The 16527-nt window shown below is 41.1% G+C and overlaps 1 protein-coding gene across 3 annotated transcripts; it reads right to left on the reverse strand.

Moving 5' to 3' along the window:
- Positions 1–1011: 1011 nt before the first annotated feature.
- LOC121806972 (annexin D4-like) lies at positions 1012–10089 on the reverse strand. 3 transcript variants are annotated; one of them, XM_042207153.1, is made up of 6 exons: positions 10009–10089; positions 9750–9922; positions 9584–9643; positions 1855–2010; positions 1476–1772; positions 1012–1410 (listed from the first exon to the last, which is right to left on the reverse strand). In XM_042207153.1, the coding sequence occupies exons 1-6, from the start codon at positions 10052–10054 to the stop codon at positions 1201–1203; spliced, it is 942 nt and encodes a 313-aa protein (XP_042063087.1). In that variant the 5' UTR covers positions 10055–10089; the 3' UTR covers positions 1012–1200. The 3 variants fall into 3 exon arrangements, with proteins under 3 accessions (XP_042063087.1, XP_042063088.1, XP_042063089.1); XM_042207154.1 differs by having other exon boundaries at positions 1855–2005; positions 9579–9643; XM_042207155.1 differs by lacking the exons at positions 9584–9643; positions 9750–9922; positions 10009–10089 and adding an exon at positions 2578–2627 and having other exon boundaries at positions 1855–2058.
- Positions 10090–16527: the final 6438 nt, after the last annotated feature.

A 16527-nucleotide genomic window follows, 5' to 3' on the forward strand; every position in this document is an offset into this window, starting at 1 on the left:
GTGCGCAACTGCATCGGCCGAGCCAACGAAGAAATTGGCAAGTTCAACGGCTATTTCATCCAGGAGTCCCGGAATGCCGGGAGCGGCCGAAGCGAGGTCGACATCATCACCGCCGCGCTGAGCACCTACCAATCCATGAACGGTAAGTCGTTCAAATATCTTAACGTTTGGAAGAAGTGGCTAGCCAACTCGCCAGAGCTAACTTGGGTAGCCCCGACGCCGGACCGAGCGGTTCCCAACGCCGCCCCCAAGGAAGGAAGAAGGCGGCGGCCAACCGTCGTCGCGGCTCGACTCCCGAAGCCACTCCTGAAGCCGCTCCCGCTCCCTATGTGCCACCTCCACCCCCGAACAACTCGCTGTGGATGCTCTTAAGCCAACTCAATATGGCCGATAGGTCATCTATGACCCCCACGCAACTTGAAACACACGAGACCATGATAAAAGGTCTCCAAAAACAATTGGGGTTGATCCCGCGCGGATGCGTAGTCTTATTAGGAGTTTAATTATGTAATTTTTAATTTTTAGGATTTTAATTATGTAATTTTTAATTTTAAGGAGTTTAATTATGTAATTTTTAATTTTTAGGATTTTAATTATGTATTTTTTAATTTTATTTGTAATTTGTAATATTTATTATGGTTTTTAAATGGATTTTAATATTATGAAAATGTTATTGTTTAATTGAATTTTATATTAATTGTGCTCGTCCTTGCGGAAGAGCACAGTTGTGGGTGTTGTGCTCTTGCCAGAGAGCAGACATGAATAGTACCGCCCGGGCCCACAACCGTGCCGCTGGCAAGAGCACGGTTGTGGATGCTCTTATGTTCGAATGTAGTGGACAATTCCATTTCTTTCAATTCATCATTTTTCTGAGCAAATTATCGTAATAACTCATTTCACACTGACTTCATTCATTACTCGAGCATTTATATAGTATAACGTAGGTTTATACGTAACCGCACCTCTACACAAGATCATTTCAAACAAATAGTAGTTTCATGCTCTAGAAAATAACCAGGAAACAAATTAATCTTATTCAAATACGGAAACACTCACAAAAGCTTCAATACAAATCGACAGTTTATCCTTACAAAAATCACACCCGGCAATAAATAAAAAAAATAAAAATTAACAGATTTAGTTTTATATTCAGGATTTTCAAATTCCCAGCAAATCAAAACATGGTGAACAACTGAAACTTCAATCCGATCTCGCAACCAAAGTGAGCAAGAAATCTCTATAGTTTCCATTGGCAACATCTTCAATCTTCTTGCCAAGATCAATGCCGAATTGACGATGAAATTCTTCTCTAATCTGCTTCATATCCTCATCAGCTCGGGTCACGATCACTCTGCTCACTGCCTCTTTAGTTAGCTCGTCCACATTGCACCTCAACGACGCCTCCAAAATCTACACCATCAACATTTTAGGTTAAAAAATCTGAAACGGTACTTATAAAATCGAGTTTCATTCACCTTTGCGAAGTAGGTTTCAGGCGTGCATAAGCACTGGACGGTTTCTTTCAGAATCAGGTGGGAGTCATCACAATCCTGATCCAGGAAATTGCCAGTGATCTCCTTGTAATGCTTGTTGACAGCCTTGAGGTGGAGCTTACTCCTAGTTGATAAAATCCGGATAACCTCGTCGTTTTCCAAGGGGCTGCTTCCACCTGCCCTGATCGCTTCCGAAATCGCCCTTGCCTCAATTTTTGCGATTTCTTCGCTCACTTTTGGGCCTTCATATCGATAACAACTCAAAAGCGCAACCAGAAGCTGCTCATGAAAGAAAAAATTGATGAGATTGTTTGTTGCTGGAAAATTGAATAGAAAGGAGAAAGGAAATGAACAATACTACCTTTTTGTGAGGAGTGTGGAGGTGGAAGGCGACATCCTCCTCAACAGAGTGATTAAAGAGAGAGTGATAGGCCTTCCTCGCTCCGAGCAAGTCGTCGGAGGATCTGGTGCACGCGATTTCCACCAACACGTGGTATTGAGGTCCTTTATACAACGCTGATGGAGTATGTACTAAACAAGCCCAACAGCAGTAAAGCCCATCAGCCTAAAGCCCAAGAAAGAGTATCAGTTCGGCATGACTAAAGAGTATCAAAGTTCAGTTCGGCACAACCAAAGAGTTCGGCCCCAGCCTACAGCTCGGTTGCTCTCAGGTCGACATCAAGCTCTACTCTCAGATCGGCAAAAGCTGCTCGGCCATAATTCAGCAGTTCGGTCTCAGTATTCGACCGAACTAGGAGATAGTGGACTCATGCAGGATTTCCACCTCCACCACCCACGATCTATTTAGTGGTGTCAAGCAGTCATTAACTCATGCAGGATAGTGGACCCATGCAAGATCGCCACGATCTCCACGACATCCACTACCTAGTAAATGGCTGCATGCCACGATCTAGGTTCAATGTATAAATAGAACCTAGATCAGATAGATAGGGTTAAGTTCTAAATAGACTCTCTCGCTTTCTAGAGATAAAACACAAAATAGCAAGTCTGTATTGTAAGCTGTAAGAAAACAGATCAAGCAATACAACTCTGCTCTCATTTCTTCCCGTGGACGTAGATTTACCTCAGTAAATCGAACCACGTAAAATCTCTGTGTCGTGATCTGCATCTTCCTGCATTCATCACCATCAAAAATTCGCCGCTTCATCACTGGCGCCGTCTGTGGGAACCAGAGAACCAAATTTGTGATAAAGCGAGTTTTTGATCCTCTTCTACCAAAAAAATGCATACCAGATCACATAACACCCGTGCCTCCGTTCGTGATAACCATGAGGAAGCTAATCCAGCAGCCCATAGGCCTGGAAAGCAGCCTCGTGAAAAATCTACTTCCAGTTCTCACGGAGAAGGAACAAGCCGCTCAAAAGGTCCACACACCGAGTCTTCCCAGCAGCCTGATTTAAATGAAGCTGTCAAGCTGTTCTTGGCCGAGAAGCAGGAGGAGTTCTTAACCTTCCTGCAGAAGAGCCAACAGCCGGAGAAGACAACGGCGGATTCTCCCTCCTCATCCAGACATGAAAGTCACTACCGCAGTAGTGACGTGTCTTCCAGGAGAAAGAATCCTCAACCCCGACATGTTCCTGTTCCTCCTCGGTACCGGAACCACAGGAGAACTCCATCTCCTCCGTACCGAAGAGATGTCGGGTTCGCCATGTACGGAGCATTAAAGACTCCGTTCTCGGACGATATCACCCGAACTCCTTTGCCGCGGAACTACCGGACACCGTCAATGACTTATGACGGGCTAGAGGATCCTCATGACTTCTTGGGACGCTATCAATATAATATGGCGAACCAGGGTCTCAATGAGGTCCATATGTGCAAGCTGTTCCCCGAGCTGCTCATCGGGAACGCCAGAAGGTGGTTCGACAGCCTTCCTCAAGGCAGCATTAGATCCTACCGAGATCTAATGGATGCTTTCCACAGGAGGTTCTTTCAGAAAGCGGAAGCCCGGATTACTTCGGCTCAGCTGCTTTCTATACGTCAAGGTCGCGACGAAAAGATCAGCGACTTCCTGACGAGATTCCATAAGGAATGCCTACAAGTAGATAATCTCAATGATCTACTTGTCATTTCGGCATTCCAAAATGGAATCCTGCCCGGAGCTCTCTACAGAAAGCTCGTGGAATGCAGTCCGCAAACAGCTCAAGAAATGTGGGACATTGCGGACCAGTTCTCCCGTGCCGATGAGGCAGACCGTCGAAAACGGTCTTTAGACAGCTCATCTAGAGGAGACGAAAAGAAGCCCGATCATAGCGATCAGAGGCTTTCTCGCCGAACTCCTTTTGAAAGAATTCAAAGGGCACCGGTACAAGGCAGATTGGGACCACGTCTCAATCCTGAGAAGCCGCCCGCTCAGTTCATACCCTTAAACAAGTCAAGAGCGGAAATTTTCGAACTACATTCCGATATGTTCGAAAAACCAAGGCGGATGACGAAATCGGCCGCGCGCCGACCTCAGGATCAATATTGCTCCTTCCATCAAACCCACGGTCACGATACCGAGGAGTGCCGAAATTTGGCTGCAGGTATTGATGTTCTTGTGAAAACAGGAACGTTAAAAAAATACCAAAGCAAGCAGCCGAAAAAGAACAAAAGGCAGAGAGGTGCGAACTGCAATCCTCAGGATCCGAAAAGGCATGAGGATCCCGAAGACGACGACGAGCCGCAATATGATGGAGTAATCCTGACTATTGATGCTCTCCCTGCCGGGAAGACTAAGTCGTCCCTAAAAGCAGAACGCAGAGGTTCCAATCAAGAGGAGCCAACACATAAAAGGCTGAAGAAAGACGAAGTGATTACATTTTCAGATGCCGATCCCGTCCCAGCCATCTCTCCTCATCAAGACGCTATTGTCATTCAAGCCGGAGTGGCAAACAAACTGATCCACAGAGTATTTGTGGATACAGGAGCGTCAGTCAGCATTCTTTTTAAAGAATGTTTCGATAAAATGGAAGTGGATCCAGCTCGGCTCAGTCCGGCTCCACTTCCTCTGAAAAGTTTCGCCCAGGAGGACACCCGCCCTGAAGGTATTATCAGCCTTCCGATCACGGTGGGAAAAGCGCCTACAAGCTCCAATACGATGATCGAGTTCTTTGTGGTGAAAGCTCGGTCCCCGTACAACATCATCCTGGGGAGAGACTGGCTCAACACAGTTCGGGCCGTTTGCTCTACTTATCACCTCACCATCAAGATCCCCACTAAAGGTGGGATAGCGGTCATCCGAGGTGATCAAAAGAGAGCAAAAGAATGTCTGCAGATTGCGCTTAAAAGTGCCGAACAATCAGTTCGGCACCATCAAGCATAGCAATCACAGCAACCGGAGTCAGAGGCAAGCGAGATGACCGAAGTCACTTCAGAGCCGAACTCAATGACCGTTCAGTTATACGAAGATGATCCATCCAGAACGGTCAAGATCGGCTTCGCAGGAACGCCTCTACTCCGGGAAAAGACCATTCAGCTCCTCAAGGAGTACAAAGATGTCTTTGCATGGTCTCCGTTGGACATGACCGGAGTGCCCCCCGAGGTAATCACTCATCGGTTAAATATTGATCCTTCAATCCGGCCAGTAAAACAGAAGCAAAGACTCTTTGCGGCAGAAAGAAGCCAAGTCATCCATGACGAAGTCCGCCAATTACTAAAAGCGGATGTACTATACGAGGTGAAATATCCTTCTTGGGTGGCCAATCCTGTGATGATCAAGAAAAAAGAAGGAGGATGGCGGATGTGCATAGATTTTACCGATCTAAACAAGCACTGTCCTAAAGATTGCTATCCCCTTCCGAATATAGATAAAAAAGTAGAAGCTTTGATCGGCTTCGAAATTTTCTGTTTTCTTGATTTATACAAAGGATATCACCAAGTGTTGATGGATGAGAGTGACGCTCCGAAAACAGCTTTCATTACCGATTTCGGCATTTTCGCTTATAAAAAGATGCCATTCGGTTTAAAGAATGCCGGAGCCACTTATCAAAGGATGGTAGACAAGCTTTTTCGGCACCTAATCGGAAAACAGGTTGAAGTGTATGTCGACGACATAGTTGTCAAAAGCAAAAGCACTTCGGAGTACGAAGACAACCTCAAATCCACTCTCAACGTGCTCCGAAAAGCCAACCTCAAACTCAACCCCCAAAAATGTACCTTTTTGGTAGATTCGGGAAAGTTTCTGGGTTGTTTGGTTTCAAAGGACGGACTCAAGGCAAACCCCTCAAAAGTTCAAGTCGTTCAGAACATGGCAATGCCGAAGTCCATACATGACGTGCAAAGGCTAACCGGATGTCTAGCCGCACTGAATCGATTCCTTTCCCAAGCAGCTGAAAAGCAATTGCCGTTCTTCAAGGTGTTGAAAAAGGCACCAAAGTTCGAGTGGGGAGCCGAGCAGAAAAAGGCCCTTGACGAGCTCAAAAGTTATCTAGCCGAGCTTCCTATTCTCTCTGCTCCAACCGAAGCCGAAGTAATATTCTTATACTTAGCAGCATCGGATCAAACCATCAGCGCGGTGCTTGTACGAGAAGAAGGCCTAAAGCAGTTTCCCATCTACTTTACAAGCCGAGCATTAAGAGGTCCAGAAACAAGGTATCAACCTCTGGAAAAAATTGCTCTGGCGTTAGTAAATGCAGCAAGGAGACTGCGGCCATACTTCTATGCTCACAAGGTATGCGTCTTAACCGATCTGCCTCTTCGGCAAGTTTTGACCAAGCCAGAAGCATCAGGCAGAATCGCCAAATGGGCCATAGAGCTGGGAGAACACTCAATCGAGTACCTACCTCGGAAAGCCATCAAGGGACAAGCCTTGGCAGATTTTCTTGCAGAGGCCAAGTTCGATCAAGCAATCCCTGTCATTGCCGAACAGAAAAATTCTGCCAATGCCAAACTAGCACAGCCCTTGGAATCCGAAGAAGAGCCGCCGGACTGCTGGAGCGGATTCGTAGATGGAGCTTCGAATAAAACGGGAAGTGGAGCTGGTATTCTGCTTATCGTTCCCGATGGACACGAGGTAACCTATTCACTTCGTTTCCTATTCCCCACTACTAATAATGAAGCCGAGTACGAAGCCCTCCTGGCCGGACTCCAGTTAGCGCAAAGTCTGCTCGTCAAATCTCTCAAAGTCCATTGTGATTCACAAGTCATAGTAAATCACATGTTGGGTACAAGTGAAGCTCGTGACGAGAGAATGAAAAAGTATTTGGACAAAGCGCAAAGCATCAGCCGAAGTTTCTCCTATTTTCGGATAATCCGCATTCCCAGAGCGGAAAATAGCCGAGCAGATACCTTAAGTAAGTTGGCATCAGATCCGAGCTCAAAGGCGGAAGAATTAATGCATCAAAGCATTGATGAAGCCGAGGTACATTCAGTATCCAGCTCGCCGAACTGGATGACGCCGATCTTGCAGTATCTGGATCAAGGACAATTGCCCGAGGATAAGAGAGAAGCTCGGAAGATCACGTGCCGAGCACTTCGGTACGAACTTCATGAAGGAGTCCTCTTTAGAAAGTCTTACCTCCAGCCGTTATTGCGGTGCGTAGGACCAGAAGAGACGGACTACATCCTCAGAGAAGTTCATGAAGGATCGTGCGGCAGCCACATCGGAGCTAGAGCTTTAGCTAAAAAAGTTCTAAGATGGGGATATTATTGGCCAACCTTGGTACAAGAAGCAGTGCAGCTCGTCAAGACCTGCCCGAAGTGCCAAATCCATGCAAATATCCCAAGGATGCCGCAGACCGATCTATCCACTATGCAGAGCCCTTGGCCTTTCATGCAATGGGGCATAGACATAGTGGGACCACTTCCTCAAGCTCCTCGGCAAATGAAATTCCTAATCGTTGCCGTGGACTACTTTACGAAGTGGGTGGAAGCTGAACCATTAGCTACGATAACGAGCTCGAAGGCATTGGATTTCGTCTGGAAGAACATAGTGTGCCGATTTGGCATACCCCACATCCTCATCTCGGATAACGGGACTCAGTTCACCGACAAGACGTTCAATGGTGCCAAGAGCTGAATATTCAACAGCGGTTCACTTCGGTCTCTCATCCACAAGCAAACGGACAAACGGAGGTAACAAATCGTATCCTGGTGAAAGGGTTAAAAGCTCGGTTAGAACAAGCCAAAGGACAATGGGTAGAAAATCTCCCTCAAGTCCTATGGTCCTACCGAACTACACCCACAACCTCCAACGGTGAAACTCCGTACAGTCTGGTGTACGGCACTGAAGCCGTAATTCCGGTGGAGATCGGCGTACCCAGTCCCCGAACTCTAAATTTCTCCTCAGAAATGAATGACGACGGACTGAGAGCCGAGCTAGATCTTGCCGAAGAAAGAAGAGAATTGGCATGCATAAAAGCAGCCAAGTACAAGGAGCAAGTAGCCCGGTATTACAACCAAAGGGTGAAGAAGCTGCAATTTCAAGTGGGAGATCTCGTCTTGAGAAACAACGAAGTAAGCCGAGCAGAAAAGCTGGGCAAGCTCGAACCCACATGGGAAGGTCCGTATCGGGTGTCAGAAGTCCTCGGCAAAGGGTCTTACAAATTGGCTCACATGTCAGGAGAACAGGTACCCCGAACATGGCACATTTCCAACCTCAAAAAGTTCCATTTGTAAGAGACAGTCCGGTCAGTCAGTCTTGAGTCCTGTTCAGTCAATGTGCTTTATTTGGTTTACTTGGTCTTTATTTGTCTCTGTGCGTTTTGTCTGTGTGTTTTGTCTGTCTCTGTGCGTGTCGTCTCTTACAAATGTTACTGAGGTATCTTGTTCTTCGAAGGCTGATCCCCTTCTTAGAACATATACAAGCCAACGATTGTGAGTCAAAGCTTCTACAGAAGATACAAGACCACAATTCAGCTTAAACAAGCAGTTCGTCTGAAACGAGCTGCAACAAGCCAACGATTGTGAGTCAAAGCTTCTAAAGAGGATACAAGACCACAATTCAGCTTAAACAAGCAGTTCGTCTGAAACGAACTGCAATAAGCCAACGATTGTGAAGTCCAAGCTTCTAAAGAGGATACAAGACCACAATTCGGCTTAAAAATCAAGCACTTCGTCTAAAACGAACTGCAACGAAAGTCCGATTCTCGCGATAAAACTTGCCTGAATTAGGACAAGGGAAAGTCCGATCCACGCGATAAAACTCGCCGAATTAGGACAAGGGAAAGTCCGATCCCCAAATTAGGACAACGGAAAGTCCGATCCGAGCGATAAAACTCGCCAAATTAGGACCAAAGACGAGTCCGGCCAAAGATGTTTATTTCATCAGCCCAAAGACGAGTCCGGTCAAAGATGTTTATTTCATCAGACCAAAAAGACGAGTCCGGTCAAAGAAGAGTTCACTTCCTAAGACCGAGGACAAACATCAACTTACCCCGTACCTTTTTTCCAGAATGCCGAAGTAATTCACTTCGCTTTCCCGGGGGGGTAGTGATGGAGTATGTACTAAACAAGCCCAACAGCAGTAAAGCCCATCAGCCTAAAGCCCAAGAAAGAGTATCAGTTCGGCATGACTAAAGAGTATCAAAGTTCAGTTCGGCACAACCAAAGAGTTCGGCCCCAGCCTACAGCTCGGTTGCTCTCAGGTCGACATCAAGCTCTACTCTCAGATCGGCAAAAGCTGCTCGGCCATAATTCAGCAGTTCGGTCTCAGTATTCGACCGAACTAGGAGATAGTGGACTCATGCAGGATTTCCACCTCCACCACCCACGATCTATTTAGTGGTGTCAAGCAGTCATTAACTCATGCAGGATAGTGGACCCATGCAAGATCGCCACGATCTCCACGACATCCACTACCTAGTAAATGGCTGCATGCCACGATCTAGGTTCAATGTATAAATAGAACCTAGATCAGATAGATAGGGTTAAGTTCTAAATAGACTCTCTCGCTTTCTAGAGATAAAACACAAAATAGCAAGTCTGTATTGTAAGCTGTAAGAAAACAGATCAAGCAATACAACTCTGCTCTCATTTCTTCCCGTGGACGTAGATTTACCTCAGTAAATCGAACCACGTAAAATCTCTGTGTCGTGATCTGCATCTTCCTGCATTCATCACCATCAAAAATTCGCCGCTTCATCAAACGCCTCTTTCAACAACCGACTATCTCTCTCCCATGGATGCATCGCCCAGAGCACTATCGCATCCTGTATTCATTCAATTCCTTTCAATTCACTCACAATTTCAATCTAGATCTAACATTAAAACCGCAGAATCACAGATCAATTCATCCATATCCATATATCTACACACCTTGAGACGTAGAAACTCGTGACGAAGCTGCAGGATATGGCGATCCTCCCACCTCTCGAACTGGCGCTCATCCTCTCTAAAAAAGTCGCGGCTTCCCTTTCTGAAACTCTGCCTCTGCTCAGGGTGCCATTTCCCCAGCGTCGATATCAATGCCTTCTCGTCCACTCCAAGCCCTAATTCCTCACCATTTCACACGATTTTAATTTTACATTGAAGTTCAGAGAGACTGCTATTTCATGAAATTGCGGAATTAAAGTACCTGTGAAAGCTCTGGTGAGAGATCCGAGGTCGTCGGAAGCTGCCATTGTTCTCTGTAAATTTGTTCTTTTTTTTGAGGGAATTTCGATTTGAAGGTAGATGGTGATGGCGCTCTCGCATTATATTTATACTGTGACGACGACTTAGTATGTTTGAATTTTGAAAAGACAAAAGTGCCCCTGCGAAGTGTTACTATGTCGCTCAAGTCCTTATTGTGTAATGTTTGGAATTAATTTATGGAGTTTTATTAATCGCTTCTTCTGCGTTGGTTACGTCTCAATTTATTACGTTAATTAATTTTACTACAGTTACTACTTTCTTCACTTTATTTAATTTTTAAAAATATTTTCTGGTGGCCTTAGTATACCACTTTAAGAAAATTTTCTGTTTCTAGACTCTAGTTCTATCCTTTTTTATTCTATTTCCGACTTGATGAGAATTCACTAATATTATTTTTAAATGCTTTAGTAGTTTCAGTACAAGAGAAAAAAAAATCACAATAAAGATAATTAAGGTTGTATAGTATACGATAGTAAGAGGTGTAATGGCTTTGTGATTTTTCAAACATCTCAAAAAATAAATAAGATAAGTTTAAGTGATGTAGATTGCAATTTGCAATTGAAACGTATACAATGACGAGACATTTATGTAAATAGATTGTTCATAGTATAACATTTGATATAATACGTGTATATGAAACGTAGAACACATATTTACTACTCTATACTCCATAATATGTGTAGTGATGAAAAAAGTCCGTATTAACATTATTTTTGTTCATTTCTATTAAATGATGAAAATTCAAATATGTATTGGGTAGGTTAAGGTAGATGATCTTAAAGATGATGATCGAGAGAGGCAGCAATTGTTGATGGAATAGACATTGTAGTTGCAGAGAATAATATATACGTTCTCTTTCTTCTTATATATTCAAAGTGTACAAGTTCTCCTTCTTTTATAGGAGAAGGGTATAACTATCTAAGGAAAGAGATCAATCTATTCTAGAGTCCTATTATATTGTATCAATTACAAATCTTCCTCATCAAGTTATGCCAATTACTGATTTTTTCCTTTTTACAGTTTGATGATTGCTTCACCTCATATCCAAAAATGAGGAACTCGTGCCCATTCTACAGTCTGAGCCATGTGCATGGTGGTCAATTTTTTGTCGCATTCATAATTTCAGTGTTTCTAAATAGACGATTCCATAGTGTTGTAATACTCGCTCCGTCTCCCCAAAGAGTATGAACATTTAATTCGACACGGATTTTAATGCATAATTAGAAAAGTAAGAAAAATATAGAAAGAAAAGTTTTTAAAATATTGTTAGTAGAGAATGATTCACCACTCATTAGCGAGAGGAGTTTCTAAAATTGAAAAATTCATATTTTTCAAGGGCGGACTAAAAAGGAAATAGTTCATACTTTTTAGGGACATAAAATATCTATTAGTACTCTAATTGAATGTTAAATGCTTGCACTTTAGTATTTTTAGATAGAAATATTCACTTTATACATTTACATCAAGAAATGGGCAATAGTTATCAAGAAAACAAAACTAATTACTTGCAACATTTCGATATCACATAAAATATAAGTCAAATCTTATCTTAGAATTATTTCGTCAATTTACAATTTTCTTCTCTATTTCACCATTATCTTCTGTATAATTTGATTGACTCGAAATCCAATTGGTACAAGCTACAAACGGCATATGAGCTGTGAAAACTTTACTATTATTAAAAATAAAAATTAAGGTGTCGAGTCTTTAGAAGTTTTGAAATAACTCATTGGATATCGAACAAAACTTGGTGTTTATGTAATCGCCAATAATTAGGATATATATGTGCTTGTTTCAAATACTGTAATTTGTTTGTGTGTAAAAGGCAAGGAAAAAAGAAGTGGTGGTACTCCATGAAAGATCATTATCATCTATTATTGCAGCTCATTAGTGAGACGTTACAGCCATAATTCATAAATTGAGATAGTCCACCCATGTTTTTCTATTATCAGCATTTAATAATGATGATATTCGATCTAAGTGATTTGATTTTCATAAACTTGTTTGAAGTGGGTTGTCAAATCTTTCCTACTTGTTCTACAAATCTACCCTCATACATAACCAAATTAAATAATCAATATTTATAAATATTGTGACAGATATATCCATTGAAAAATACTCCGTAATAAATTAAATATGATAATCAACATTTCTGTGGAGACGAATAAAAAAATAAACTTGTTTGCATTATTTTCAATCATATCTAGGGCTGGGGAAAAATATCGAAAAAATGATATATCGCTCGTATCGTATTGAAAAATATCGAAAAATTATCGGATTTTCGATATATCGTAATTTTCGATACGAAACGATACCGTATCGTAAGTTTTCGATACGATAACGATATGAATTTCCTTATATCGCGATATATCGTTTTATATCGAATATACGATATATATCGATATTTTCGATATATCGTTTTATATCGAATATACGATATATATCGAATATACGATATATATCGATATTTTCGATATATCGAATTTCGGTACGATATATCGAAATATCGATACGATAACGATATAGATATCCTCCATATCGAAAGTTCGATATATCGAAATTCGATATATCGAAACTTTCGATACGATAACGATATGAAATTCTTTCATATCGATATTTTCGATACGATATACGATACAACGTTTTCGATACGATATATCGTATCGACCCACTCCTATTCATATCACAGTTGAATTTAATTAATTATGTGTAATATCTTTCCAAATAAAAAAAAGGCATAGTCTTTGCAAAAGCTAATGTTAGTGGGATGCATTTGTGAGCTTACGATTAATAGTATATTATAAATTAATTTTCAGGTGGAAACGGACTCTGTAAAAGTACTTAGTTGATTAGCCACCCTTCGATAAAAATTTAATAATAAAAGATCTGATACACCAAATAAAAAAGCTTCCAAATGTGATTTCGTTGATACGTGTCATATACTTATATTCTTGCAACATTTGTAGACACGAAGCTTAGTAGTAAAAAGAAATGGAGACGAATTTTCCAATACAGAGTGGCAATTGATTAGTAGCTCACAATAATTAAATCATTAGTATTGTGATTATTGTCTTCCGATGTCCATTACTTTATTACTTTGTAGGTACCACGTCATTCAATCAAGGTAGACCTATATATTGGTCCTTCGTGATGGATATAATCAATAAATTATACACTGACTTGACATAAAAAAGGCTCCCACCAAAATAATACTAATCCGTCTAAATAAAAATGACTCATTCCTTAAGCGCTATAGAATTTTATGCAATTTTATTTTATGTGTTAAGTGGAGAGAACAAAATAAAAAAAAGCGAGAATAAAGTAAAGATAATGATGTTTTCATTTTAAGAAATAGATTATCTTGGTTGAGATAAACGAAAAAGAAAAGTGAGTCATCTTCAGTTCGACGGAGGAAGTACTTTCGTATGATAAACTCCTTATATGCCATTATAAAGATAGGAGTACAGTTTAATTCTTACATACTCCCTCAATTCCGCAATAGGAGTCCTATTTGATTATAGCAAGAGTTTTGTCAATAAAAATGGCTTGAATAACTTAGTGGAATATGAGTCCACTTATATATATTAGTAGTTTTATAATAAAAGGTGAACGGAATAAATTGGTGGAATGTGATGTCTCATTTATAGTAAAAGTGAAATAAAACTCTTATTATGAGACAAACCGAAATGACAAAATAAGAATCTTATTGTAGGAAGAAGGGAAAGAATATGTAAAACAACGAAATGTTTTATCAATAGTTAAAAGGTGCAGTATGTGATGATAACTTACTTGGTAAACACTTCCACTTCAACTAATGCAGTATTACATATTGAAGTTATCATAGATGCTAGATGTATGTGAACGAAAAATGAGAAAAGAAAAAAGTTACAATTATTAAGAGACAAAGTTTGATATTAAAACATGTGAATAGGAATGGGAGGGTGATAAAACACATGGAATAAGTAAGAGTCGTGAAGAGGATATGATGTGCTATATGTCCCCATTGGTTAATAAAGTTCAACAACTATGCATTTATTTCATATGTCTAAGAGCATCCACGTCCGTGCTCTTTGGCAAGAGCACGGATGTGGGCTCAGACCCACTTTTATTACTTTTTTACTCTATACTCTTCCCCAAAAGCATAACACCAACATTCATGCTCTTCCGCAAGGACATGCTCAAGGGTCCCACCATTCCATTATTTAATTTATATACTTCAATTACTAAAAATATATTAAAATATAAAAATTACATAATTAAATCCTAAAAAATAAAAATTACATAATTAAAATCCTAAAAAATAAAAATACATAATTAAAATCCTAAAAAATAAAAAATACATAATAAAGGCTAAAAAATAACCCCATGGAAGATTAGTCCTCCGGCACTATCCCCAATGTTCTTCGTGTTGGGGTTTGGAGCCCCTTGCACAGCGGAAGACTTGTACAAAACAAATAAATCAGACGTATGATCTATTTGACAGATTATGAGATTAATCTATTCACATGTTAACATAGAATTGCAAGCTAGAACGCAAATAATTCATGCTTAAAGAATATAAATCCTAAACCATGAATTCTACAGTTTAGAGTTACCGTTTTGATTCTCCAAAGAATCGTTGATTGCTTGCGCCTTCTCCACGATGATCTTCAATACTAGACCACAGATCTTCTGACTGGTTCCCGAACTGTATCTCGATATTAGGGTGGGCTGATCTTATCAAAATACTAGGACTCGAATAAAGAGACATAACTTTCTCACGGAGGAGGAGCTGAAAAACTCACGGATGAGAAAATTAGAAAATTTCGTCCTCCTTCAAAAAGAGAAGGGACGAAAATTTCATCTTTAAAAATTGTGTTTCTTGTCTCATTTATTCTCATATTTATATTAAGTTCATATTGGGCCCGGTTAGGGATCTATGGAAGGTTTTGGATATGAGCACCCCCAATTAACTTTTTACTAATTAAATTGAACCCACAATTTAATACAAGCTTATATTGAAATATTACGAGCAGCCACTACAGAAGTAATATTAACCTCCCCATCCAAATCCGAAATTACAAGTAATTCGGGTTTCCTTTTTATTTATTATTTATTTCTCGCGCTTAAGATATAAATGTCCATTAATTAATTAAAGTCTGCTATGGACTTAATTAATTAACATCTTATTAATTTCAAGAGTGGACTTAGCAAGAAACACTTATTTATTATTCATGGAATAATTAAATTCCAACTGGCCAGTGTCCGAATAATAAAACTTTGTTCAAGCTCCTCTTGAGGACATTATCAAACGAGACTCACCTCGCGCACGATTCAACATAATAGCAATCCTAGCACCGCTAGATATTAATCACCACTACCCAATATATCAGGATTATTGGGTTGCGAAAAACCCGCACCTTTTGATAAGTCAAAATAGTGCATAATCAATATCGTATGCTCAATGCTAACGTATGTAGATTAAGAAATAGTATTTTATCAAGACCTAGTCTTTCAGTAGATAGCATAAAGACACATCTTGCTGTTAGATCCATTCAGTGCTCTACCACACCAACATCATCTTATTTCAGAAAGACTTAGAAATAATCGAACTGACATTGCAACATTTCACGATAGGTAGTCTAAGCCTATCTGGGTTGTGAAATTCTTCTTTTTCTTTTGCAAAGCATTACATAGAACCGACTGTGTTACCTTAAAGTGGACGACGCCCACAACCAGTCTACTAAGCAAAAGACTTAGACTTTGTTTGCTTCTTATACATTTAAATGTTTATAAAACATCTTATAAATGCACAAGCAAACACAATGTAATAATATACTGATCCTATTCGTGCGATACTGCTCGAATAATACTGAATCGGGTTAAAAGTGGATTGTAGAGTTTTCCGTATACAAGCAAGATTATATTCGCGCGAACTTGCTCGAAACATGCTTTTCAATATACCAAACCTAACACTTCGGAGACCCCGTATCATTGCCAAATGTGAATCAAGTTGCTCGGGGGTCATATTTGGCCTATCAGCCAAATTGAGTTGGGCCAAAAGGGTCCACAACGAGTTGGTGGAGGGGTTGAGATGGCACAAAGGGAGCGGGAGCGGGAGCGGGGGCGGATGGAGTCGCGGCGCGACGGCGGTTGGCCGTCGCCTTCTTCCTTCCTTGCGGCTGGCGTTGGGAACTGCTCGGGCCGGCGTCAGGGCTACCCAAGTTAGCTCTGGCAAGCTGGCTAGCCACCTCATCCTTGCCGGCGTAGGATAGGGATACCAACCCCGACCGTTTACTGGATGAGCAGGAGGATGATACGTCTCCCCTATACTTCGCATGCACACGCACCTCCTGCCAAGCGCTGAGGTATTTGAACGGTTTGTAATTTAGGGATTGGTAGGTCGCCGACTTCCTGGAGGTAATACCCCTGGAAGTTTTGGATTTCTTCGTTGGCTATGAATATGACATTGCGCACCATA

This window comes from Salvia splendens, chromosome 6 (assembly GCF_004379255.2).
Source record: "Salvia splendens isolate huo1 chromosome 6, SspV2, whole genome shotgun sequence".
In the NCBI taxonomy this organism is placed as follows: Eukaryota; Viridiplantae; Streptophyta; class Magnoliopsida; order Lamiales; family Lamiaceae; genus Salvia; species Salvia splendens.